General features: G+C 25.5%; 6 protein-coding genes across 6 annotated transcripts; 2 read left to right on the top strand and 4 right to left on the bottom strand.

The window, feature by feature from the left end:
- Window positions 1-703: 703 nt before the first annotated feature.
- On the top strand, window positions 704-3328 carry DICPUDRAFT_152271 (uncharacterized protein; the record flags this gene model as incomplete). Its single annotated transcript, XM_003288033.1, has 2 exons — window positions 704-2007; window positions 2092-3328. 2 exons carry the CDS (start codon window positions 704-706, stop codon window positions 3326-3328), a joined length of 2541 nt encoding a protein of 846 aa, XP_003288081.1.
- A 388-nt stretch (window positions 3329-3716) lies between these two features.
- Window positions 3717-10965, top strand: DICPUDRAFT_152270 (uncharacterized protein; the record flags this gene model as incomplete). The annotated part of the gene is made up of 4 exons (XM_003288032.1): window positions 3717-3898; window positions 4003-6117; window positions 6802-7115; window positions 7193-10965. 4 exons carry the CDS (start codon window positions 3717-3719, stop codon window positions 10963-10965), a joined length of 6384 nt encoding a protein of 2127 aa, XP_003288080.1.
- DICPUDRAFT_55212 (uncharacterized protein) lies at window positions 10954-13652 on the bottom strand. Its single transcript, XM_003288017.1, has 2 exons — window positions 13119-13652; window positions 10954-13045 (listed from the first exon to the last, which is right to left on the bottom strand). Exons 1-2 carry the CDS (start codon window positions 13395-13397, stop codon window positions 11054-11056), a joined length of 2271 nt encoding a protein of 756 aa, XP_003288065.1. The 5' UTR covers window positions 13398-13652; the 3' UTR covers window positions 10954-11053.
- Window positions 13653-13999: 347 nt separating this feature from the next.
- Window positions 14000-16271, bottom strand: DICPUDRAFT_78889 (uncharacterized protein; the record flags this gene model as incomplete). The annotated part of the gene is made up of 8 exons (XM_003288016.1): window positions 14000-14643; window positions 14714-14816; window positions 14880-15191; window positions 15252-15373; window positions 15472-15569; window positions 15647-15710; window positions 15781-15845; window positions 16180-16271. The coding sequence occupies 8 exons, from the start codon at window positions 16269-16271 to the stop codon at window positions 14000-14002; spliced, it is 1500 nt and encodes a 499-aa protein (XP_003288064.1).
- Window positions 16272-16791: 520 nt separating this feature from the next.
- DICPUDRAFT_55210 (uncharacterized protein) lies at window positions 16792-19578 on the bottom strand. The gene is made up of 2 exons (XM_003288015.1): window positions 19530-19578; window positions 16792-18571 (listed from the first exon to the last, which is right to left on the bottom strand). Exon 2 carries the CDS (start codon window positions 18551-18553, stop codon window positions 17093-17095), a length of 1461 nt encoding a protein of 486 aa, XP_003288063.1. The 5' UTR covers window positions 18554-18571; window positions 19530-19578; the 3' UTR covers window positions 16792-17092.
- Window positions 19579-22028: 2450 nt separating this feature from the next.
- On the bottom strand, window positions 22029-25877 carry DICPUDRAFT_33484 (uncharacterized protein; the record flags this gene model as incomplete). The annotated part of the gene is made up of 2 exons (XM_003288014.1): window positions 22029-25387; window positions 25469-25877. 2 exons carry the CDS (start codon window positions 25875-25877, stop codon window positions 22029-22031), a joined length of 3768 nt encoding a protein of 1255 aa, XP_003288062.1.
- Between the last annotated feature and the right edge of the window lie 1421 nt (window positions 25878-27298).

Genomic DNA, 27298 nt, shown 5'->3' with positions numbered 1-27298 from the left:
TTTGATGATGCAAATATTTAGATTTTTGATTATTTTTTTTTAAACACCATGGTAAACCAAAGTAATAAAAATAGATAATAAAGTAATATCCATGAGATGGATATTTTCGGTTACTGGTTTCCTAATATTTTTTTTTTTTTATATTTTTTTTTTCAAAATTTTTTTAAAATTTTTATTTTATTTTATTTTATTATTTTTAATTTTTTTTTTTTTTAATATTATTATTGTTTTTTTTTTTTTTTAAGTTGTGTGTAAACTTATTAATTCGAATAAATAAATTTTTGCCACCTTAAACGACTTCTTTAATGTTATTAAAATTTTAATAACAATCAAAAATAATAAATAATAAATTATAATTTAATTTAGTTTCAACCAACTCAAAAAAAAATAAAAAACCTCAATTATAATTTAATATTTTTTTCTTAAAATAATACACGCACATTACTACTTCTAATCACTACCAATAGTGGTAGTAAATAATAAGACTATCATTGACAGAATCAATTTTTTTTTTCTCTTCCTTTATCCCTCCTCACTATATAAACAATAATAATAAAATATCAACATAAAGCAAATCTTTTTTTTTATTTATTTTTTTTTTATTTATTTTTTTTTATTTTTTTTTTTCTTAATAGTCAATTTGTGTTTTTAATTATAATAGTTTATTTTTAATTATAATAATATATATATATAATTTAAATTTATGATACCAATGTTTAATAATAATAATAATAATAATAATAATAACTATAATAATAACTGCAATAATAACTATAATAATAATAACAATGTAAATAATAATAATAATAATAATATACAATTATATTATAATGTAAATAATAATTATAATAATGATCAAAATAATTCAGATAACCTAGCCAATCAAAATAATCAAAATAATCAAAATAATCAAAATAATCAAAATAATGAAATTGATATAAAATGTCATTTTCACCGAGATATTGATATTGGATATATTTGTGATGAATGTATGTCCCCACTTTGCCATAAATGTGTAATCAGTTATCATAATGGACATAGACTTTCAGAAATAACCCTCGATCAGAGTAAAGATATAATTGATAGATTTAAACGACAGTATCCAACATTAAGAGGCTACAGAGAAAGCGGCAAGGCAATATTAGAATCATTAGAACAAACCCATAAAATAATAAAAGATAAACATCAACAAAATTCAGCCAAACTCTATAACAAATTTAAAGAACTTCACAATTTTTTACAAATTATTGAAGTAAACCTAAAAAAGACTTTAGATACTAGATTATCAGAAAATGAAGAGTTATATTTAAAAACTAAAACTCAAATAGAATCAGATGCAGAAACCATAGATGCCATATTAGAGAAACATAAGGATCAAATAAACGATTTAAATATTGATCAAATTTTAGAACAACAAAAAGAAAATTTAAATAATAGCAATAATAATGTAAACAATTTAAGAAACAGTAACAATCTAATGAGTAATGGTTTAAATAATAGTAACAATAGCTTAAATAATAGTAATAATAGTTTAAATAGTAGTACAGGTAGTAATAATGGTGTTAAAAAAATTGATAATAATGTGGTCAAAAAGTTTATACCATTATTAAGAGATAGTGATAATACAAATAAAATTATAGAAAGAAAAAATAACACGTTAAATCTGTTTCAAGAGGATAGCTTAAAATATAATCAAGAGGAGTTAGAAATCGGAATTGATATGATAAAGAATAATTTTATGGTCGATAGTGTTCCATTTGAAGATAAGATAAATAATAGTCATCTAATGTTAGAGAAAAAAATAATAGATTCAATCGAAAAAGTTTTTTATATTAGCCATGGTGAACCAATTCCAGAGTATATAGATAGTTTAGCAATTACATCAACAACCTTTTCAATTTCAAACCAAGCCATACCCTACTCGGTTACAAATTTACTTTTATATGACGGTTTCGATCCAAATGCAGTGATACTAAATGAAATTATACCAAATAGCGTAGAGAAACTGTATGTAGGAAATATTGCGAATCCTTTAATAGTTGGCTCGATACCACCATCCATCAAAGAAATCATTTTTTATAATAATTTTAGCCATCCAATCGAACGTCAAACCATTCCCGATACTGTAACATCTATTTCAATTGGTAACATTAAGCAAGGTTTAACTGAAGAGTCTTTACCAGCCAACACTATAAAAAATCTTTACTTTTTCAACAACTACCAACACCCAATAGAAAATGGAGTCATTCCAGACAGTGTAGAGAAATTGTTTATAGGTGAAATTAAAGAACCTCTAACTAAAAACTCAATACCAGAATGTTGTGTAAAAGAGATTATTTTTTGTAATGGCTTTAATCACAAAATAAATCAAGAAATAATTCCTTCAACAGTTGAAAAAATATATATTTGTGATATAAAGGTACCATTGGCAACCGACTCTATTCCGTCTACCGTCAAAATACTGGATTTCTCTCATGGATATAGTTATATAATCAGAAGCGACATCATGCCCACTTCAATCAAAAAACTATTTATTCGTGATATCAAAGAGCCTTTAATATGTGGCTCCATTGGTAGTAGTGTCAAGGAGTTGTTTTTCGAAAATGGCTATGCTCATCCAATTACTAGCGAAGTGATTCCTCCAACAGTTCAATCATTGTACATTAATGATATAGTTCAATCACTAACTAAAACATCAATTCCCAACACTATTCAAGAGCTTTATTTTGATCATGGCTTCAGCCACAAAATCAAAGCATCCAAAATTCCTAAATCTGTACAGAATCTCTATATTGGCGATGTAAAGAGCTCACTCACTCTTCGTTCAATTCCATCAACTATAAAAGAACTTATTTTTAATAATGGTTTCAATCTTCAATTATCACCTGAAATACTCAGCAATGGTTTCAACTTTCCAGTTTCATTAGAAAGATTATATTTTTATGATATCAAACTACCAATTTCAAAATTTAATATAGGTGAAAATTTAAATATTAAAAAAATAATTTTTGCATATGGGTATCGTCATCCAATAACCACAGATACCATTCCAAACTCTGTGGATACATTGTATTTAGGTGAAATACTGAAACCATTACAACCAGGTTGCATACCACCCAATATCAAAAATATTATATTTATAGATGGTTTTAATCACCCCATCACCAAAGGTATAATTCCAGAGTCTTGCACAGAAATTTCACTATACGATGTAAAACAAATATTTTCAAAAGATTCAATCCCATCATCAGTTAAATTTATATATCTAAAAGGTTTTAAATATAAACTACCAATTGATGTTGTACCAATGGCCACAAAAGTTATTTAAAAATAAATTAATAAAAAAAAAAAAAAAAAAAAAAAAAAAAAAGTTTATACAAATCTATTTTTATTTTTTTTAATTTTAATTTTTATTTTTATTTGTATTTATTTTTTCTTTCTTTCTTTTTTTACCAATCGTTTTCAATGTAAATACTTGTAAAATTATTTTTAATTAAAATCACTTTTTTTTCTCCAAAAAAAACTTTATTTTTTTGATTTTTAATTTTATTAAAAATAATTATTTTTTTTTTTTTTTAAAAAATCCAATTTTATTATAAAATTTTTCTTATAATTTTACACAAATTATTTTTATATAAAACTTATAATTTGTTATAACAAATAGTTTTTGGTTCTTATTTTTTTTTTATTATTATTATCTATTTTGTAAAATAAAAATGGAAAGTGATGCCGTAATATCGGTACCAGAAAATAGAATTATTACTGGAAGTGATTTATTAAATTTTAACGAATATGCAGACCAAAAATTCGACAGTTCCAAATTAGAAAGAATTAATTTAAAACTATCAAAATCAAATGGTTTTATAGTTAATAACTTATTAACAAAAGAAGAATGCGAGTATGTATAGATATTAATATTTATTTTTTAATTTTATATTTTTCAAAAAACTAATTTATTTTTTAATTTATAAAAAAAAAAAAAAAAAAAAAATTTAATTATAGCTATTATATTAAAGAAAGTGAAAGAAAAGGTTATGTAACAATTGAAAAAGAATTTCCAACACATTATCGTAATAATTTAAGATATTTAGGAAAAAATGATAATTTATCAGAATTATTATGGGAAAGATTAGAACCTCTTTTTTTATCAGATGATTTAGAGGGTGTTAGACCATATGGATTTGACCAAGGTGGTATTTGGATACCAGTTGGATTGGATAATTGCTTTACATTTGGTAAATATTTACCAGGAGGAAGATTCAAACCACATTACGATGCAGTTTTTGCTGATTCACCCAACAGAAGATCTATTTATACTCTCCAAGTATACTTGAACGAAGAGTTTGAAGGTGGTACAACTGATTTTTTTACACATGCCAATCCATTAGAATTAGAAAAGCACATTTTAGAAGACTCTGTTAAACCAGTAACTGGAAGAGCAATTTTATTCAATCATGATACTCTACATTGTGGTCAAGAAGTTTTAAGTGGTGAAAAATATATCGTTCGTGTCGATATGATGTTCCTTCGTATTGATTGTGAAAGTGAAGAATTAAGTAAGACTCAAAAGGAAGAATTAGAAAAAGCCAGAGAGCTATTCTTTTTAGCAGATTCAATGGAAAAAGATAAAAAAGATTTAGAAAGTGCCATCTCTACCTATGTTAAAGCCCAAATGCTTCTAGTTAACTATCCATCATTTGATGATACAGCTTCAACTCTTTCAAAACTATCATTAGATGATTCCAAAAAGAAAAATACTCAAAAACCAAAAGAAATGGAATTAGAAACAATACCAGAATTTCAATTATTTTTAATTTTAGAGAAACTCAATTGTAGAGATATATGTCGTTTAATGTGCACAAGCAAATATTTCTCAAGAGTGGCCAAGAAGGATTCACTTTGGAAACGTTTATACATTAGAGAGTACAGTATGGAAGCTTTTTCTTTTGAACAAAACATTGAGGGCTCCATCAAAGTAAATAGCACCAAACAACAAATTAAAAAAATGTTTAATGTCAAATCATCAAAACAGCAAAAGGCTAAGAGTTGGTATTTAACATATTCAAATATCCATAAATATATATTAAAAAATGAAGTCGCAATCATTGATATTGGATCTGAGTATATCAAATATGGTGACACTAAAAATAGATTGGGGTCATGTGTTCAAAAAGCAGGTAAACATCAAGAATATGCACCACATTATGTAATGACCACATTCGATAGATACAATTGGTTAGTTGGTCCAAACATTTCATATTATGACAACACTGATTGTGTTAGACGTGGTGAATTTAAAACAGATGCACTCAGTAGAGAATGCTTAAAGGAAATGATAAATTATGTATGCACACAAGTTGCCTCAAGAAAAAGAAATCTTACAGCACCTATTTTACTCATCATCAACCCAATAGTGTATGCTTCAAATGGTGGTAAATCTTTAATTGAAACTAGAAAATCCTTAAGAAATGATCTCATTCTCTTTAGAAATGGTGGCTTATTATCATTGCAATCACATGGTTTAAAGAGTGGTATCGTTTTAATGATGGGCAGAGATGTTTTTGTTTTAGCTGCTTATCATAACGGCCATCAAGTAGACTCTCTTCAACTTAAAGTATGTGGAAAAGATTTAGAATCATACCTCGCATCATTTAATTCACCAGAATGTAAATCTACCCTCTTTGGAAATGACCCTTATTACGGTGAACGTACAGCCAATTTTAAAAATGGTTGGTTCTTGCTTGTTAGAGCAAGTAATGACTATCAAAAAGAAATTAAAGAAAGAGATCCATATGTTTTTGCACCAGAAATCTTTTTCAATCCAAGCCTCATTAAATATAATACCGCTAAAGGTGTAGTTGAAGAAACTGTATCATTCATCAACCAAATGAAATCTAAGCAATGTTTCATCCAAAACCCAGATCCCCTTTCAACACTTGTTATTACTGGCGGTTTCTCTTGTATCCCAAACTTTGTTGAAAGATTCACAAAAGATTTAAATAATGCTTTTGATAGTTCTATCAAAATTCATGCCTCAGGTGACCGTATGTTTGATCAAATTATTGGTGCTAAAATAGATTTGTTTTTAACAGAATCTTTACATGATGAATATCAAATGTAATTTTAATAATAATAAATAAAAAAATCAATTATATTAACGTTTGTATTATTATTAAAACATTTTAAAAGATAAAAATAAAATTTAAAAAATAAACTTATTTTAATTCATTTTGATTATTATTTTTGTTCAATATAAAATAAATTTTTTTTATAAACCGACCACAAATTTTTTTCAGTTTATCACGATCATATTTTTTTAATATAAAACTCTTTTTAAATTTCCTAAATAAAAGAATTTTGTTTAGTTAATTTTAAAAAGGTGCAGTGTTGTATGGTGTGGTGTATGTTTTTTTTTGGTGCTTTGGCAAAATTTTTATAGTTTTTTTTTTTTTGGGGGTTACATTTTTCTAAAATTTTTTTTTTAATATCTAAGCCCCAAAAAAAAAACTTTTAATTTTCAAAAAGATATTAAATATAGAATCTGTGCAACTATAAAATTTATTTTTAATAATATTTTTTTTTTAATTTGAAAATAAAATTTTATTATTTTATAAATATTTTTTATAATAACCATCAATTTATATTTCAACTTTTTTATACAAATAATTTATTTTATATATTTAAATCTAAAAAAAAAAAAATTTAAAAAATTTTATAAAAAATTTTATAAAAAATAAAAATAAAATTTTTTTACAATTTATCAAAAAAATCAAAAATTTAAAATATACATATACTTTTAAGGATGAATATGAACGAACCATCATATATTCCAACAATTACTAGATCAACACTCAAAAAAAACCCAACCCCCACTTCATCATCGTCAAACTATTTTTACACTGTAACTTATCCAGAAGGTATTATCGATTTTTCAAATCAAGTTTTAAATGGTGAACAACTTGATGATCTTTATATATTTTTAAAGAAAAATTTAAAGGTTGGTAATGTGGTATGGAGCGAAGAACAAGATCGTTTCGATATCAAATTTTGCAAAATTATTAAAAGATTAAAGAAAAACAATGAATCATTTAATTATCATCCCAGTGATTATTTATGTAAGTTATAGAAAAAAAAAACCCTCCAAAAAATAATTAAAAAAAAATTATATAATAACTTTAAAAATATTTTTTAGGCGGTGTAATATCAGGTCATGTCTATTTAGATAAGAGTTATTTCGAAAAAGAAGCAATTGACTTTCGTGACATCGAAATATTTAAACAAGGTGAATATACTCAGACTCAATTAGAACATACAGAACAATATTTAAAAGATTTAAAAATCATCAGCTTTGAAAATGATAATGGTTTTCAATATGCTCTTTATGAAAATAAAAAACTTCATCATGTAATTTTGGCTTTCCGTGGTACATCTACCAACACATTAAAAGACTTTGCTCTATCTTTCTTAGAGGATAGTATTGGTATTACCTTAAAAAAAGAAGATACTCATCAACAAAAGAAAGCATTAGAAGCTACCAAAAAGGCCATTGACCATTGCAGGGAAAAAAAATATAATTTAACTATCACTGGCCATTCGTTAGGTGCTTGGTTATCAGAATTAGCACATTACTATTGCTTCTATAGATTCGACTATACCAAAGTAAAAACTGTAGTTTTCGATAGTCCAGGTGCTCTTGATCAATACAAAGTTTATGATGACTTTAAAGAACCAGCAATCCCATATACTAGTATGGATATTACTGTATACTTATCGGAACCAAATCTTGTAAACTGTATGAACAATCATTTATTTGATGGAAACTCTTCCTACAGAGTATACCCAGAGGGCATAGATAAAGTTGATGACTCAAAGATGGATTTCCTTTTAACAACAAAGTATCATTCCCTAATTCCAATTATACAATGCTTTGACTATCTTACTGGTAAACCAAAGGAATATAAACTAATCAAAGACTGGCCATTTATAACACCATCACAACTCTCAAGCTTTATGAAATACTTTAAATATAATGACAATGGTTATTTAGAAAACCCAACCAATGAACCAATTAAAGGTGTCAAATATAAAGTTGAACAGGTTAATCTTTTTGGTGGCTCATTAGTAACAGATGTATTAAAAATCGATCAATATTTCATTCAGCTCTCTTTAAAAAACTATTTCAATTCATTTAACGATTTCTTTATCTCATCGCAATTAAAAGAACTTAAAAATCTTTATCAAATTGAAAATGCCCAAGATAAATATGAAATTAAGGTTACCAACCAATCTATCACTCTTGAAAATTTAAAGCAAAGACTATCAAGAGTAATTGACCTAAGCCCCAAATCAATCAAAAAACTATTAAAATCCAAAGATGATGACTCAAATTTTAAAGAATATAAAATTCGTAAAAATCCAAATATTAATGATGAAGACTTTTATGACCCAAACAACTATTTACAATCAATTGCAGAAATCCATAAACATCAACACATGGCGATTATTACTGGTGAAGAAGGATCCGGTAAATCTAGTTTATCTTTGCACTATGCCACCAAATATTATCCCCAGATAGTCCAACAACAATATAGCAACCAAAAAGTATTATTTATAAAATCAGATACAAAGGAAATGATAATGGAGGAGTTTGGCTGTATTTTATTAAAGAATTATAGTGAAGAAACCAATGGCTATGATTTTAACCTATCATCAAACAATTTAACCGATTTCTATAAATCAATAATGGACTCAACAAACACCTTTTACTTTTTCATTTTTGATAATGTCAGCGATCCTAATGTCATCGAGCCATTCCTATACTATCTCCCAAAAACAAATACCAAAGTTATTATTACATCTCAACTCGGTAAATGTCGTTTCAACAAAAATCTTTTATTAAGTAAAGAGAATATTCAAGATATTTCAGTTAATGTTCAGCTTTTAACAAATGAACAAGCAAATGACTATTTACACAAAAAAGGAATTAAATCTAACTGTAATTTCAGTTCACCAATATCAATTCATCTTTTAAATATTTTATTAAATCACCAATATTTAATTCAAAACAACCAACCCGATAATTCCCAGCCACTTGACTTTAATGATTTACTTAAATTTTTAATTTGTGATTTCATTAAAGCAAAACCAGAATCATCAGAAGTGCTCTACGTTCTACCATTCCTTGACCCTGAAAATATTTCACTCGATATTTTATCAAAAATTATAAACAATCCAGATTATAATTTAGAGGAGAATATTAGATATTGGTCATCAATTTCAATAATTAACGAATTACCAAACAAAAATATCAACACCTACAAGAACATTCAAAATATTATCTTAACCCAAATCATCAGTAATGCAGACTCTCTTAAAAACCAAAGTAAAATTATTGGTTTATTTGAATCTATGAATCTAAGTGGTGAATACCCAAAGGGATGGAGAATTTATTTTAATCACATTCGTTTCTTTTACAACAATTTCAATGAAAAGGTTTTAGAACATTTCAAGATAATTGAAAACTATGGTATTTGCTTTAGACTATTATCTCTCTATCAAGACTCTGTTAAAATTTTAAATCAAGCATTTGAAATTAAAAAAAAGAACAACTCAAGCAATCTTGAACTAGCTTTTACTTTATTTGAACTTGGCAAAACATGTGTCAAGAGTAACAACTTCAATGAAGCATTGGCCTACTTTAGTAAATGCGAATTAGATGTTGGTGAAGAAAAAACAACCCTTTCGGAAACCTATAATTATATTGGCCTATGTCACTTCCATCTTAATAACCATGACGAAACACCATTACAATTTTACGATAAGGCTTTGAATTTAGAAACCAGAACCAAGAATCTTGCCTCAATTCATTTAAATATTGGCAACTTTTATTTGGCAAACGAAAAAATTACTGAAGCAAAAAATGAATTTTTCAAATCACTCCACCACTCTGAACAAGAATCAGAAAAGAATACACCAATCTATGCAAAATCAATTTTCAAAATGGCGTTGGTAGAATATAAGGAAAAAAACTATATCGAGGCAATAAAGAAATTCGAAACTTCAATTAATCTCTTTAAAGAATTATTCAAATCATCAAACCATAAAGATATAGGTACATGCTATCATATGATAGGTTTATGTTATTTCCAATTGGATGATGGTATAGATGTCAACTATTTATTAAACTCTTTAAATAACTTACAACAAGCCCTCAACATTCGTTTGAAAATTCACAGAACCAACACATGTCATAAAGAATTGGACGAATCATACTATTCCCTTGGTATATTATATAATAAAAGAAAAGAACATCAACTATCATTTGATTATTTCAAAAAATCATATGATATTAAAAAAACAAATAATGATAACCTTTTAGATTCATTAGAAAAACTTTCAACCCAGTCATATTTACTGGGCCAATATCAAACCTCAATAGACTTTACAATAAAGCAAATCTCCATTATAGGTAATACAAATGAACCACTATTAGCAAAATGTTATAATATTCTAGGTAATTGCTTTAGAAAACTAAACCAACAACAAGAATCTATAGACAACTATGAGAACTCAATCAAGATTCTAAACACTCTTATTAAAGCAAATGAAAGAAAATCAAATGAAAATAAATCCGATATAATTAAACAATTAAACCAATCTATTCAACTATATGAATTAAATGGTTCAAATTACTATGGTCTTTATACCCTCAGTCCATCAAATAATAACTATAAATATCAACTCAGTCATTACCACAACTATTTAAAGAAGCTTTCACAAAGTCCTTACAAAAACCAATTAACAAATTTAAGTATTATCCAAAAAAGCGAATGGTACACCCAATATGGTTCAAATAACTCAATCCTATCAATTATTAAAAGCAAGAAATTTTTAATTTTAACCGCTGTAATAACAAGTAGTATAATTATTGGTTATTTATATAACCATAATAATAGTGAAAACTAAAAATTTAAATAAATAAAATTTTATATCTACTTTTTTTAGATTTTTAAATAATTTTATTTGTTTTTTTATAAATATTTATTTTTAAATTTTATTTTTTACCTGGTTTTGATTTAAATGCACCCATTTCTATATCGTCAAAGGTATGATCATCGTCATCATCATCTAAGCCAAAATCTCCTTTGTTTAAAAAATTTGAAATTAAACTTTGCTTATCTTTACCACCGGTTGTTGATTTATTTGAATTTAATATTGCGCCATTATTACCACTATTTTTATTATCACCCAAAATGTTTGAGAAAAGATTATTAATTGAACTACCTGAACCGCTATCATTATCTTCCTTTTGATTTGAATAAACATTACCAGACTTTGATGTATAAGTTCTTGAGAGATTTGCAATTGCAATATTTGATTTTGGTGCTGTATTTTTATATCTATTTGAGAAATCGATATTTTTTGATGGTGAATCATTTGCGCCATCTTGATTTGGAATTAAGGTACCCTTTTTCTTTTGAACAAACATATCCTTCATTATATTAAGACGAGTTTTGACTGGAGCAACACCACCATTTAATGATCTTTCCTCACGCTCTTGTTTAAGAATCTTTAAACCTTGGTCGACAGCACCTTCTGATGTATCAGTAACAATTCTAAGACTTTGAATGCAACACGAAGCGGCTATCCTCTTGTGTAAATTAAAGAATGAGATTACACAAACGACAATTACAAAAATTGGGAAAAATACTGTGAATTTTTTACCGATACCATTATCGCCAAAAGCATTCATATCACCCATAACAACATCAAATGGTGATTTAATAAGTGGGTTTGTATTATCATTGGTGTGGCAGATTTGAATAAAGTTAAAAGCCAATGGAGCGGCAAGACGACATAAATAATTTGCACTGAACATAATACTAAAAGTGTTGGTTTGTTGTGGTACCAATCTATAATAGGTTGAAATACGTAATTTGAAAAGAGTACTATATGAACAAAGACACATATAGATTAATGGAATAAAACAAAATATTTGCAAACCGATACCCGGCTCTGAGCTGACAATAACACGGTAGAGTGGAGAATATTTAGGGTTACTTGAAACAGCCAAAACAATTTCACTCCAAACTATGATACCAGAAAGACATGAACAAATGAAACCCATGAATCTATAGTAATATGGGAAGATGTACATATGCCACATATACTCTGCTTTGTTATTTGTAATTGGTTTAAATGTCCAAGCGATTCCTTTTTCTACATCTGGATTTTGTCTAATGTTTTGCTTTGATTCTATAATATCTTCAATAGCAAAAGCTTTACCTAAAAGACGTTCGTAAAGTACCTCTGCAGAGTGAGTACGGTCAACTAAATCTAAAAGTGTTGAATGAACACAAACCAATTTCTTATAGCTTAACATCTCTTCATCAGCTCCAGCTGGTAATGGGTCAGCATGATACTCTTGAATAACAGAGTCATATTCGAGTGGGCATTTTGAAATAATTATATCTAAATAGATACGGAATGGATCATATTGACCAGCCCTATCTGAAAGAGTTTTAATAAGCTTGAGATGTTCTACCAATTTCTTTCTTGTATCCTCTAACTCTGTTTTCAATACTACAGCCTCGACACGATAATTACGTAAAATACTATAGTGGCTACCCTTTCTAAACAAATTACGTGGTACATCTATTAAACCATAACCCATAGTAATAACGATTAAGACAACACCATAAACATTTGCTAAAACCATAATAAAATCTAAGAAACTGCTTGGAGTCATCTCTTTAACACTAAGAATTACAATAACACCAATAAGACCACCTATTGCCATAAATGTATATAAAACGATATTCTCTTTAATTGATCTCTTTATACGCTCTGATAATCTAAAGTCTGCTGCTGTTGAAAATGATTGAAGAATTGGGAAAATTAACCATGATAAAATTAAGGTACCAAAATATAAAATTCTCCATTGTAATTTCATAATACCTGATGGTAAATAGGTCATTGGCTCATCACAATCGACTTCGCTATTTGTATTATTATATTTATTAAACTCACATTCAATGTGATCTGTCTAAAAAATTGAAAAAAAATAAATTAATATATATTACGATTGACTATTAATTTATATTATTACTGTTACTTACAACTATAATGTCTATTGGTACTAAATATGCAATTGAAAAGCAAATAAACCATCCTAAAAATGAAAAAAATATTGCATAAAATGGAATTCTTTTAAATGAAATATATTGTTTCATACCAATAAATACTACTGCACCACACAAAAAGTATGCTATAAAAAGAAATAAAAGATTACCAACACCTGCACTTTCATGTGGTGGTATAAACTCACCAAGACTCGATGATGATGATGCTGGTGTAGTTGGTGTAGTTGTTGGTGTATCAGTTTGATTCGATGACATTATTATTATTATATGATTATTATTACTCTACTATTATTACTATTACTTTAGTATTATTATTACTTTATTCTATTATTACTACAATACTTTTATTATTATGATATTATATAATTTATTTATTTGTAAAAAAAAAAAAAAAAAAGAAAAAAAAAGGTAATAAATAAATAAAAGAAAATAACTAAAGCGCTTTTAGCTAAATTTATATTTATGTAACTATTGTTGTTATTGTCTTTTTTTTTTACACCTAAAGTTTTGGATATACAAATAAATAAATATATTAAATTAAGGTTATGAAAAAAAAAAAACACCAAGCTGTGTGAAAAATAATTTAAAAAAATTAAAAAAAAAAAAAAATTAATAAAAAAAATAAATTTAAAAAAAAAAAAAAATCGTTATAAACGAAATAACTTATCAAAATTTTTTTAATACAGGTATTATATTTTAAAAATATTTATAAAAAATATTTTAAATTTTTTATTTTTATATTTTTTTATTTTTACTTTTATTATTTTTTATTTTAAATGTTAAAATAGAAAATACAGTTTTTGTTTTTTTTATAATATGTGTGTTAAATGTGTGATTGATTGATTTTTTTTTTTCATTTATTCGGTACTGCTATCACTTGAATCAATTGGTGGAATATTGGTACCATCACCACAACCATCTAATTCAAGACAAGTTCCGAATGGTAAAACATTTGGAACAACTGCAGCTTCGGTGGTGAATTTAAGAGTGTATTCATCATTAACTGATGGTTTGGCAAAAATGTATTCAGCTTCAAGGAAGAAACCTCTCCAGCCTTTGTTTGGTTTTGACATGGTGTAAGTGTAAACACCTGGTGAGGTTGGTTTAATATCTGTTGGCTTCCAGAGAACAAATTGAACACATTTGGTTGGGTCCATACAAGTAATGAGACGGAAATCTCTTCTTGTTGTACTTTCGGTTACAGCATCCCAAACCTTAACTTTATATGGTGCAATGCTACCTTCGCTGACGACCATTGTGATTGTACCACTGTTGTTATCATCTGAATATGTAATATTCCATGTAAATTGTGGACGTGGGGTTTCTGCAACATTTAATTTAATGAATGTAACAATTGATAAAATAATATCGATTTGGTGACCTGTTAATGAATGTTCAGCATTTGGTACTAATCTTAAATGTTTTTCTGGGGTATAGGTTAAATTATTCCAGAAGAATTGAGCTGAATCTGGAAGGAAAAATTCATCACCAGTTGAACAAACTGTTTTAAAAAAAAAAGAAGTATTAGTAATGAATCATTAAAATATTCCTAAATATAAACGAAAACATACCAGCATAAATTGGCATGGTGAGTCTTTCGATATAGCTGAATGGATCAACAATAGCAGCTAAAGCTTTCATTTGTGGACCTTGTAAATAACCCATGACACCTTCCTGTTTTTATTATTATTATTAGCAATTTTTTTTTTTTTTTTTTTTTATAAACAAAATACATACATTAGTGTAATCATTTAAGGCAAAACTCCATTCACCATAAGCTTGATATTGGTGACCCATATTTGGTACCATATTTAAAATTGGCATAACAATTGGAACAATAGCTCTAACTCTTGGGTCAACAGCACCAGTAGTCCATGTGGTCCAACCTCTCTTTGAGGCACCAGCAACAATAAAATCTTGAATATTTTCACCAATAGTTTTACCAAACTCTTGAACAGCATCCATAGCTTTAACAATAGCTTTGGTCATTGGTAATCTAGCTAACCAAACTGCATTATCATCTGTTGAGTTTTCTAAAAATTTTCTCCACTATGAAAATAAAAAGTTAGTCATAATTTATATTAAAATTTAATAAAATGAAAAACTTACAGTGTAGGCAATAACTTGATCCTCAAATCTTGGAAGACCATCATTACTAAAGATAATTGGTTGATTTGGAATTTGAGTAACACCTACAACAATTGAACCAGCTGCAAGACAAGCAATTTCAACTATATTAAAATAAACACAATTAAAAAAATTTCAAATAAAACAAAATAATTGTTAATAAATACTTTAAATTATTAATTTAGTATTTTAAAATACTTACTGGTTGAGTCCATTTTAGTTGGGGTTTTCCAATTATCATTTGAACCACCATCAATATATAAAAATGCAGTGTTTGTATTAACATTATTTGGTACGCAACTAAATAATATAATAATTTGCGTTAGTAAAATATATTAATATGTAACTTTTTATTTAAATCTATCTTTTAAACCTACACGCTAACCCAATGTTTCCAAACTGGCCAATTTGATTCTTTTTCAGTCATCCATGTTTGTGATGCTAAATAATAAAAAATGAATTAGTTACCAATAAAAAAAAAATAGAAAAAATAAAGAAAAAAAACACCTACTTAATTCAATAATATAACCGGTGAAGGTTTCGTATTTAAGAGTATTATTTAAAGTCCATTTATAACTGAAAAGATAATATAAAAAATTAGTATAAAGTTTACACAGTGAATGATAATATAAAACAATAATAAATTATAATTTTTATTTATTTCAAATAAATTTAAATATTATCAATAATCTTTTTTTTTTTTTTCTTCGCTAGGTAATCAATCTTTCAATTTTTATAAAGAAAGAGAATACCTAGCAAAAAAAAAAAAAAAAAAGATAATTGACAATATCACACCAAGGTTTAATTTATTATAAAATAAAATTTGGATTTTTTTATTTATTTATTGCTTATTTACTATTTATTTTTTATTACTTATTATTATAATAAAAAAAGTTATCAAAAAATTTACCTTGCATCAGGAGCATTAACATAGTCATCTAATGGAGTTGAAAAAATAGTGGCGATTAAACTTAATAAAAAGAATAATACTAATTTTGTCATTTTTTTTTTTTCTTTTAATTATATAATTTATTATAACAATCAATTATTACAAAAAAAAAAAAAATATATATATTATAAATTAAATTATGATTATTATGATAATAAAAAAGAAACTAAATTTCGCCACCAAAAAAAAAAAATAAAAAATTAAATAAAAAAAAAAAAGAAAAAATAAAATTTTTTTATCAAAAAAATCTTTTTTTTTTTTTTCCTATGGTCGCTTGAAAAAAGCTGCCAGGAAGAAAAATATAAATATTTTTCTTTTTTTTCCTTTTTTTTATTTTTTATTTTTTAAAAAAAAAATAAAAAAAAAAAAGAAAAAAAAACTAAAACTGTAACCCTCTGAAACTACCAAAATATCTTGGGAACAACGATTGTGCGATTGTTTATTTCGCATTCCAAAATTTTTTTTTTTTTTAAGTGCGGATGTGGTTATTTTGTGTTTATGTGTCGAAATCAATAGGCGTGGAAAAAAAAAAAAAAAAAATAGAAAATAAATAAATAAATTATTTTTAAAAATACATGATGAAATAATAATTATTGATTGTATTATTCCATTTTAATTTTTTTTTTTTTTTTTTTATTATTTTTTTTTTTGTGAATGTTTGAGTTCTATTTAATTATTGTTACTTGAAAAAATAATTATCACATTCTTTAATGAAAATATAATTGATAAATAATTTGATTGGTTATAAATAAAAATGTGATTAGATTGATGTTGATGAAAAAAAAACACATTTTTTTGATAAATAGATAATTTTTTTTTTTTTTTTTTTTGTGATTAATAAGGATTTATTTGAAATTAATTACCAACTAAATATTTAGTTATCAATTGGGTTTAAAATTTCAGATAATTCAAAGGTTCTAGACATTTGTGGAACGGCCATGTGTTCACGTTTTACTAATTTTGAATAATGAAGTCCACATGCGTTACAGAGTGATTTTCTGCCATCTGGCCCTCTTCTCCATTCTGGAGTATCGGTGGTTCCGCAATGACGACAGAATAACGAAGTATGGTTCTTTCTTCTTTTTTGTGGTCTGTCTTCTTTTGGAGTTTTACATGCGTGATATTGCCTTGGTCTTAATAATGGTGGTAAGTGAATTTGACCCTCTAAAATTGCTCTTTCGGCCGAGTCGATAGTGGCACCAGGCGGACATAAACTACTTGTAGAGGTATTAACACTTGAACCACCACCAGCGACACTGTTTGGTGATTCATCACCAAGTCCAGGACTAGAAGAACCACATGAACTGCCTAATGACGGGGAAGGACTACGATAATTGGATGTATCTGGAACAACTTCAGGGGTTTGTCTATTACGTTTTGAAATAATTTCCTCAAGCCAACTTGCATCTAAATCTTCATCGGGTTGAACACCATTTTGTTGTTGTGAAGGTTGTGAGGGTTGTTGTGAAGATTGATTGACATTGCTTCCCCAACTTCTTTTTCCCAATTTTGTTGGTCCTACCGATGGAGGAGTATTAGGAGCAAAGTCACCACCATAATAACTACTTGGTTGTTGTTGATCTACTCCGCCAGTGTACTGAGCACTGTTCTTTTTCTTGAAAGCTGATCTTGATGATTTCTTAAAGTTCTTTCTGAATTTTTCGCTTTCGTCTAAAAGAAGTGAGAATTTGGATTGTGGTGATCTAACTACTTCGCCATCTTCACCAATTTCGTCGTCCTCATAGCAATCGTCATCTTCTGATGAAAGGTTGTTTGATTGTGCGTTGATGTTTGTTGATCTAACTACAATGGTTTTTTGTTTCTTTGAAAGATCATAACGAGCTGAGGTTGGATCTAATAAGAGTAAATGTGGTCCAACTTTGACACCCTCGACAAGATTTTGAAGACTAACTTCGTGTGATTTAATGGTATTCATATACCATAAACCCATATCATCTGGCCATGAAACTTCTAAATTTTCAATAGCATCGGAACGAATTAATTGAATTAACTCCTTTGCGTTACGACAACCACAATGTTTTAATGATTGCTCAATATCGATCAATTCGATATTGTTGTTGTTGTTGTTGTTATTATTACAATTGTTGATGCCAGTACTAGTGCTTAATGGACTATTAGAAAAACTATTATTATTACTAGTATTTAATGGAGTTGAGAAATTGGAGTTGGATGATAATGATAATGATAAGGGATTGATTGAGGAGGAGACGGACAAATAGCCATTATTGCTATTGTTGATTAAATCTTTTGGTGCAAAAGGTAATGGTTGGTTTTGTAAACCATTTCCTGAGTAAAGAAGAAATGATGATGACATTGTATTTTAATATAATTCCTATAGGGGAGTGGTTATTACTATTATTCTACTAACTAGGTGATGTCTTTTTTCTTAATAATTATTAAAGTAACACTATTATTTTGTGGATGAATTTTTTAAAATATATATGTATTTAAATTTGTAATTAAAATTTTAGTTGATATTTTAAAAATTAAAATGTGGTATAAAAATAAATAAAAAATTAAAATAAAAAATTATTATTATTATGTAACTAAAATTTTATAATAAATAATTAAAAAAATAATTTTAAAAAATAATATAATATTATAAAATATAATTAAATAAATTTAAAATAAAAAATAAATAAAATATATTTTTTTTTTTTTTGTGTTTGTTTATAATATTTTGTGTGAAAGAAAGTTGGTGTGTGTTGGTGTGTGTTGGTGTTGTTGTTTATAATATATAATTATTTTTTTTATAATTTATAATAAAGAGTTATATGAGTAGTTTAAATGTTATTGAAAATTATGAAATTAAAATTATTTTTTAAATGTAATCGTTATTTTTTTTTATTGGTTTAAAAATTAATTATTGATATAATATATTAAATATGAAAAAAAAAAAAATAATAAAAAAAAAACAAAAAAAAAACAAAAAAATAAAAATTGTGTGTTTTATAAAGGGGGAAGAAAAAAAAATAGAAAATATTTTAGTAGAAATTCGTATAATGTTTTATATATTTATTTATATAATATGTTATTTAATTATATTATTTATTATTTTGTTATTTATAATTATTTTTTTAAAAAAAAAAAAAAAAAAAAAAAGATTAGATATTAATTTTTATTAATAATTTATTAATATAATAAAATTTCAACATATAGTTAATAAATTATTATAATAATAAAGATATGTTGTTGGTTGTGTGTATGTAATCGTGTAATCGAAAAAAATAAATAAAAATAAATAAGAGAAATCATAAAATTATTTTAAAAACAAAAAAACACACACTTACAATAAATTTTAATTTAATATTTTATTTCCTTCCTTTTTTTTGATTGTTTATTGATTTGATTATAAAAAAAAAAAATAAATAAAAAAGATTTCTCTTGGAGTGATGAAAAAAAATTAAAAAAAAAATTAAAAAAAAATAAATAAAAATTAAAAAAAAAAAAAATTAAAAAAAAATAAAAAAAAAATGTTTTAAAATTTTATTTTTTTTGAATTTTTTTTTTTTTTTAATAGTCTATTTGTGTTTATTATTATAATAAAAAGGGTAGTGGAGGTGATAACGACTTTTATACCATTATTTTGTTGTGTGTGAATTATAAAAGAAAATAGATAATTGATTTGATATTATGCTTTTTTTTTTTTTTTTTTTGGATATCCAAACACCCAATAATAAAAATAAAAAAAAAAAAAAAAAATCAGAGATTCTTTTTTTTTAAAATAATTTTTTTATTGAAACTGATGAGTGGTTTTAAAATAATAATAACAAAAAAAAATTATTTATTTTAAAAAAAGAAACAATAATTATTATAATTGTTATCAGGGTATATACCTTTTTAATTGTTAATTTTTAATTTTTAATTTTTTTTTGTTTAATTATTGAATTAATAAATTAAATGATGCAAATATTTGTGTATTTTACCACTTAATTTTTTTAAAATGGAGATCTTATAATTGAAAAGATCTTAAAGAATAGAATAGAATGAATGTGGTTTATATATTTATGTGTGTTGAAGTTATATTCTATTTAATTGTTGTGGTTTGATGTTGTTATATGGTGTTAGGCTATTTTGATTACACTTTGCGCTAATATACAAAAAACTGAGTTACCAAATGCGTACATACACTATATTATATTTATTTTTAAAAAAAATAATAAAAAATTATAAAAGAGTAAAAAATAATTTTTAATAAATAAATATTTCTTGTAAGGTTGATAGGAGTGAGATTGAATGATAAGTATTATTTTTTAAAAAATAAAAAAGAAAAAATCTAATTTGCAAAAAAAAAAAAAATAAAAAAAAAAAATATAAATTAAAAATTTTATGGTTGTTAATAGGGTTGGATTGATATGATATCAAAAAATTGGCCCCAACCGCATCATATATCGATTATTATAACAATAATAAGGTTGAATAGTATTTATTTATTATTGGAGATCTCTTTTTTTTTTTTTTTTTTGTTTTTTTAAAACCCATTTACTAATAAATAAGGTAAATATCTGAGTTACTTTTTCGTTTTAATAATATAATAAAAAAAAAATTAAAAAAAAAAAAAAAAAAAAAAAAAAAAATTAAAAAAAGTAACTGACATATAAACTATTTAATTAAACAAATATATTAATGGCAAAATAAAAAGAAAATTATGGAAACAACAAAAACAAAACTTTATTTAAATGAATTAAAAAAAAAAAAGAAATTACTGTTTTTTTTTAAATAAATTTAAAAAAAAAATGTAAAGAAATAGGCTTTAAACATATCTAATTTAAAGTTATACAAAATATAATGGATTTAATATACAAAGGAAAAATGGGTATTAGATTACATTAAAATTAGTAAATCATGATTGGAGAAAAAAAAAAAAAGATATAGATTAAATATAGTTATATTATTATTATTTTTAAAAAAATATTTTAATTAATAATGTTTTCATTTTCAATTTTTTTTTTTATTTTTTTCTTTTATTTTATTTTATTTTTTTTTTATTTTTTATTATTTTCTGTTATTATAATATAATGTTGATAACTTTTGTATCCATCCAATAGACATTTAAATGGTGCTAAAATGATGTTTAAATACCTTACATCTTTATTCACCCCTAAAAAAATAAAATAATTTTAATTACACACACCAACACACATTCTTTTTCCCTAAAGAATATTTATTATATTTTTACTTAAATTAATATGAAATCAAATTTTTTTTTTTTGTGTGTATTATATTAATATAATAGATATTTAATGTATTTACAATCTATTATTTGAATCAGCAATACTCTGAATAATAAAAAAGCAAGATTTTTGCAATATACTACAAATCGAAATTCGATTTTTTTCAAAATTTTAAATGTTATCAAAATATTATATATTATATGAATTATTTTTTATTATAATAAAAAGGAAATAAATAAAAAATATATATATACAATTAGGGATAGATATAAATTTTTTTTTTTTGTATCTATTCTTTATTATAATAATTAAATGATCGTGTGTTTTAAAGAATATTTTGAAAAGTTTGTAAAATGTTATTATTTTAAATCTATTACAAAATTTATTATTTATTATAATTTTTATATGTTTTTAAACATTTGATTTGATATTAAGGAATTATTAGATTTATTTATAGATTTATGTAAATTTGAATTTTTTTTTTTTATTTAAATTATAAATAATATAATAAATAAAAAGTATTTTTTAAAAGGTGTTGAATACTCGATTGGTAAATTGTTTTTTTTTTTTTTTTTTAAATTAATATAAATATATACTATTTTATTTTTAAATTGTTCATGGTATTGATGACTTATAAAAATTTTTATTGTTTGAATTATCTTGAGTTGTGCCATCTATTTTTTTTTTTAAATTTTTATCACTTATTTTCATTTGATCTTCATTATTATTTGTGTTTGTTGCGGCAGGAGATAATGAGTTGTTATTGTTTACTATTTGAGATGGTTGTTGATATAAATATGGCTGTTGTTGTTGTTGAAGTTGTTGAAATTGCTGTTGCTGTAATATATGTTGCTGGTGCTGTTGTAATTGATTTTGAAAGTGTTGTTGTTGTTGTAATTGCTGTTGGAAATAAAAATTATTTGGGTTATTTGGATTTACAATTTGTTGTTGTAATTGTTGTTGAATTTTTTGTTGTTGCTCTAATTGTTGTTGTAATTGTTGTAGTTGCTGTTGTTGTTGTTGAGCTTGTTGTTGCTGTAAGATCAATTGCTGTTCTAAAAGTTTATTTTGTTGGTGATGAAGAATTGCTGGGTTCTTTTCTGGAGGGCCAACATAAGGAATTGGTCTACCTTGAGAAATGGCATCTCTTTTCTCACTTTGAAATTCTGAAATCATCTCTTCCATCAATGGTAAAATCTCTGGGAAAGATGGTCTATTTTGTGGATCGGTCTCCCAGCATCTATTAATAAGTGTTGCATATTTGGGTGGACACCATGAAGGCATTGGTAATCTTTCACCACGATCGATAGATCTAACGACTTGCATTGTGTTCTTACCGGCATAGGGTATTAATCTAGTTAAAAGTTCCCATAAAACAATGGCATACGAATAAACATCAGCCTTTTCTGTGTAACCTTCTTCTGCTAATACCTCTGGAGCAACCCAACCAGTTGTACCACACATTGTTTTGGCAAATGTATGGGATTTAACAGTTGCGAGACCAAAATCAGCTACTTTAACTTGCCAACTATCATCGACCAATAAGTTGTCGGTTTTTAAATCTCTGTGAATGATAATTGGATTTCTAGAATGTAAATAGGTCATACCACGAGCGCAATCAAAACCCAATTGTAAACGTAAGCCCCAATCCATTTCGATGTTTTCGTCTAGTAAAATATTTGCTAAACTACCACGCGATAAGTATTCTGTTACAATACATGGTGAAACTGGTTCTGTACATGCACCCATAAATAAAACAATGTTTGGATGTCTTAATTTACATAGTAAGTCTACTTCTTTTCTTAAATCGCTAATTAATTTGGCATTTACATTATCGTTGAAAAGCATTTTAACTGCAACTTCGGTACCTCTCCATGAGCCTCTAAATACTTGGCCATAACCTCCTCTGCCAATTCTTGCGCCAATAACAATTTCAGAAAGTGGAACTTCCCACTCAAATGGTTTTTCGGGTTCAATAACTTTAGTTGGAGGAGTCGGTATTGGGAAATTATCTTTTAAATTATTGTTATTATTATTATTTTGATTTATTTGTACAATTGGTAGATGTTGTTGAGAGTTATTTAATTGATGTTGTTGTTGTTGTTTTTGTTGTGGTGGTGGTGAGTTTGAACCATTTTGGTTTTGTTGTTGTAAGGTTTGGGTTGGTAAAGGTGGCTGTTGATTAAATACAGAAATTGGTGAGGGTGGGTTGTTTGTGGGTGAAAGTAATGAGATTTGCGAAATACCATTAACAACCTGTTGACCGGTTAATACAGGTGAGGTACTTGCTGGAGGTGTGGGTATGTTTGGTGAACCACCATTTGGTTGATGATCCCAACCTAAATGAGGTTGGTTTAAAAGTATTTGAGGTAAATTTAAATGTTGGGTGTTACCTCCACCTTGAGGAGCGGCTGGATTATTGAAATGTTGTTGTAAAAATGAAGCCTCTTCCTCAAATTTAGTGGCTTTGGCGTTCGCTATTTGAAGTTCCTCCTCTAACTGTTTTAATTTTAATTCTGTTTCGATATGTTGTTTTTTAATGTCGTCGAAATTTTCTTTCTTTCTTTTTTTGATATCCATTTCTTTTTGTGCAAATGCTTGAGCTACTGCTATAGTCGAGGCTGTATCAATTGGTGGCAATGCTGCAGAAACATTATGGATACCTTTAATTGATTTTTCGTTGGCTTTTTTATTTGGTGGTTTATATTCGCGAAGGAAAGAAAGAATTTCTGATGGTGATTTCTTAAGAATGGCTTTATTTAATGGCAAACGATTACCTTCTAGCCATAGTACTTGAAGATGGGTGGCTTCCAACATATTTGATGGTAAAGTTGAAAGTTGATTGTAACGTAAACGAAGTTCAACAAGATTGGTCATTAAATTGATATTGGATTGTGGTGAAATGTCGGTAATTTGATTAAAACTAAGATCTAAAGTTTTTAAACTTGTTAAACGATTAATTTCTTTTGGAACCACTTTGAAATTATTATTATTTAAATAAAGTGTTGTTAGTCTTGGTAATGAATAGAGTTCTTTTGGAAGTGCTGTTAACTGATTGTGGTTCAAACGAAGACGCTTTAAATGGACCAATTGGCCAATTGATTTGGAAATTTTCTTTAGTTGGTTGGCTGAAAGATCCAAATCACGAATTTCTAAAAGTGACCATACATCAGTTGGTATAACTTTTAACCAACAGTTACTAAGACTAAGTTTGGGAAGTTTATTGTTAGAGACCTGTTGAATTCTAAGTGGTACGTCATATTCTTCTTCGTCATCCTCATCGTCTTCATTGTTATAGGCATGTTGTGGAGTTGAAACAGTTGATTCATCTTTATGACCCATTTTTAATTGCTCACCAGAGTTTCTTGCTGATTCTGGTTCTTTCTCACCATCAGACTTCATATGATCGTCATCGGTACTTTGATGTTCATGGTAATCAGAGTCTTGGTTTGCATTCTTATCCTCTTCTTCTTCTTCTTCTTTTTGGTGATATGGCTCATCGCCATCGGTGTTATTATTATCGTCTTGATTAATTAAATCTTCATCAGCCAACATTTTATTTCTATTTGGTGAGCCTGATTCGTTGTTGGTGGTTTCATCGGAATGAGCTGAACGATTGTGGTGATGGATTAATGTTTCATAGTTTTCACCTTCCTCACCGTCTCCATATTTATAATTATTATAGTTGTTATAGCTATCAAGATCGACTTCTTCGTGTAACATTTTATCTCTTTCTTGTCTTTCTCTATTTATTTCTTCTATTTCTTCTGGTTGTTGTTGTTGATTTTCATGTTGTTGTAATTGCTGTTGTAATTGTTGTGTTGGTGAATGAATATTGCTATCTGTTGATGATGATGATGTTGTGGTTGTTTGTAAAATATTATTATAATTGTTGTTATTATTATTGTTAATGGCATTGTTTGAGTTAAAAATATTTAAATTTGAATCGTTTTGTAATTGAGTTGGAGAGATATCTTAATTAAAATTAAAAAAAAAAACATATTAATATTTAGCTTTTTTTTTTGCATAAATAAATTTTATTTCTGATGACTTACTTATACTAAATGAGGCTCTTTTATGAGGATGATATGGGGCAACCTCATTTTCGTCTTCAATATTCTTTCTTTTTTTGTAGTGTGAATCTCCTGTCAACGAAGTATCCATGGTATAAACTCCACCCCCGGTGGTGTTTTGACTTCTTTTGCTGTGTATATCATCTTCATCCTCCTCTGTGTTGCCATTAATTTTATTTTCTTTTGTTGATGAGTTATCATTTTTATTATTATTATTAACAATATTGCTATTGTTTTCACTATTACTATTATTGTTGTTGATACTATTGTTTAGATTTATATTATCAGTTGTCGTACTATTATTACTACTATTATTGATAATATTATTATCTAAACTTGTATTATTTGATTTGTTGTTTTTGGGATTATTAATACGTAAAGGTCCTTCCATCAAGATCCTCCTACTTAACCTACGGTTATAACAGGTAAAATAAGGAGGTAGAAATGCTATATAGCCAAAATAAAATTTTTAAAAAACTCTTTAATAAAGGGTTGTTGCTGTTGCTGCTGCTGCTGCTGCTGGTTTTGTGTAAAGGAAGAGGAATTTGACTTTATTAAAATTCTCTCTCACTCTATGATTAATTATTACTATATTTACTAATCTTGTTTTCTTCTATATATTATACTACTACTACTATTTAATATTACTGGGTTATTCCTAACTACCTAAATATAATAAAGTTTTTTTTTTTTTTTTTTTAATTAAAATTTTAATTAATACATATTTTTTTATAAATAACAAATTTAGTTTTTCCTTTATTAAGAAAAATAAAATAAAATAATTATAAAAATAATAAAGAAAAGTAAAATTTAAATACTTTTTTAAAAAACAATATATTTTTCTTTAAATTTGTTGGTTTGTTATTTTAAATATTTTATTTTGTATTATTGTGTGTAATTTTTTTTGTTTTTGATGGAGTTTTTTAATAATAAAATAACGAAAATAAAAGGAAAAAAATAACAATAATGTTATTATTTTTTTCTTTGTTATTATTTTATTTCTAAATTTTATTGCAACACATATAAAGTTATGTAATATTGAGTGAGAGAAAGCACACAAAATCGTAAAAGAAAAAAAAATTTAAAAAAATATTTTTATTATAAAAAAATAAAAAAAAAAAAAAAAGTTAAAAAAAAATTTTTAAAAAAAATAAAAAAATAAAAATTAAAAAATATTTTTATATTATTTTTTTATTTAATTATTGATATGATTTGTTTTATTAATGGGTATATATATTTGAGCATGTAAACCTCCAATTTTGAAATAAAATTTTTTTTTTAAAAAAAAAGTTATCTTTCATAGAATGAAATCATACTTTTTTTTTGTTAACAAAAATTAAGTGATATGATTTACTTATTGATATACCAAATAGATTTTTTTTTTTTTTTTTTTTTGTGTAAACAATTACAAACAATTGGATTTATCTAAACATAACATTTTAAAAAATAATAAATGATACCTACTTTAATTTTTACTTTTAAATTTTTATTTTTTTATTTATTTTTTGTTTAACTAAATCCCACTCCTTTTTATAAATAAATAAATAAATATTTGGAATAGAAATATTAGTTTAAAAATTAAGATAAAATTTTATTTTATTATGTTTTATTTTATATATTATATTTAATTTATTTTATTTTCGATTTTATTAGACATAATATTATTTATTTAATAGGTCAATTTTTTTAAAATTATTACAGATACAATTTTTGATTTTTTTTTGAGTTCTATTAAAAAATTGGATAAATTAAATTTTTTAAAAAAAAAATCTAATACATTTATTGTGATAACTTTAGTAAATAAAAGCTATG

This window comes from Dictyostelium purpureum (genome assembly GCF_000190715.1).
Source record: "Dictyostelium purpureum unplaced genomic scaffold DICPUscaffold_121, whole genome shotgun sequence".
Classification (NCBI taxonomy): Eukaryota; Evosea; class Eumycetozoa; order Dictyosteliales; family Dictyosteliaceae; genus Dictyostelium; species Dictyostelium purpureum.
Note: the sequence above shows the minus strand (reverse complement) of the source record. Positions and strands in the feature narration are given on the sequence as shown.

Bases quoted from the DNA above. Each gene is read 5' to 3' on its own strand.
- DICPUDRAFT_55210 (XM_003288015.1), bottom strand. From the start codon at position 18,553: ATGTCATCATCATTTCTTCTTTACTCAGGAAATGGTTTACAAAACCAA.
- DICPUDRAFT_55212 (XM_003288017.1), bottom strand. From the start codon at position 13,397: ATGTCATCGAATCAAACTGATACACCAACAACTACACCAACTACACCA. The intron at 13,046-13,118 runs GTAAGTAACAGT...TCAATTTTTTAG, and splicing joins TACCAATAGACATTATAGTT to ACAGATCACATTGAATGTGA.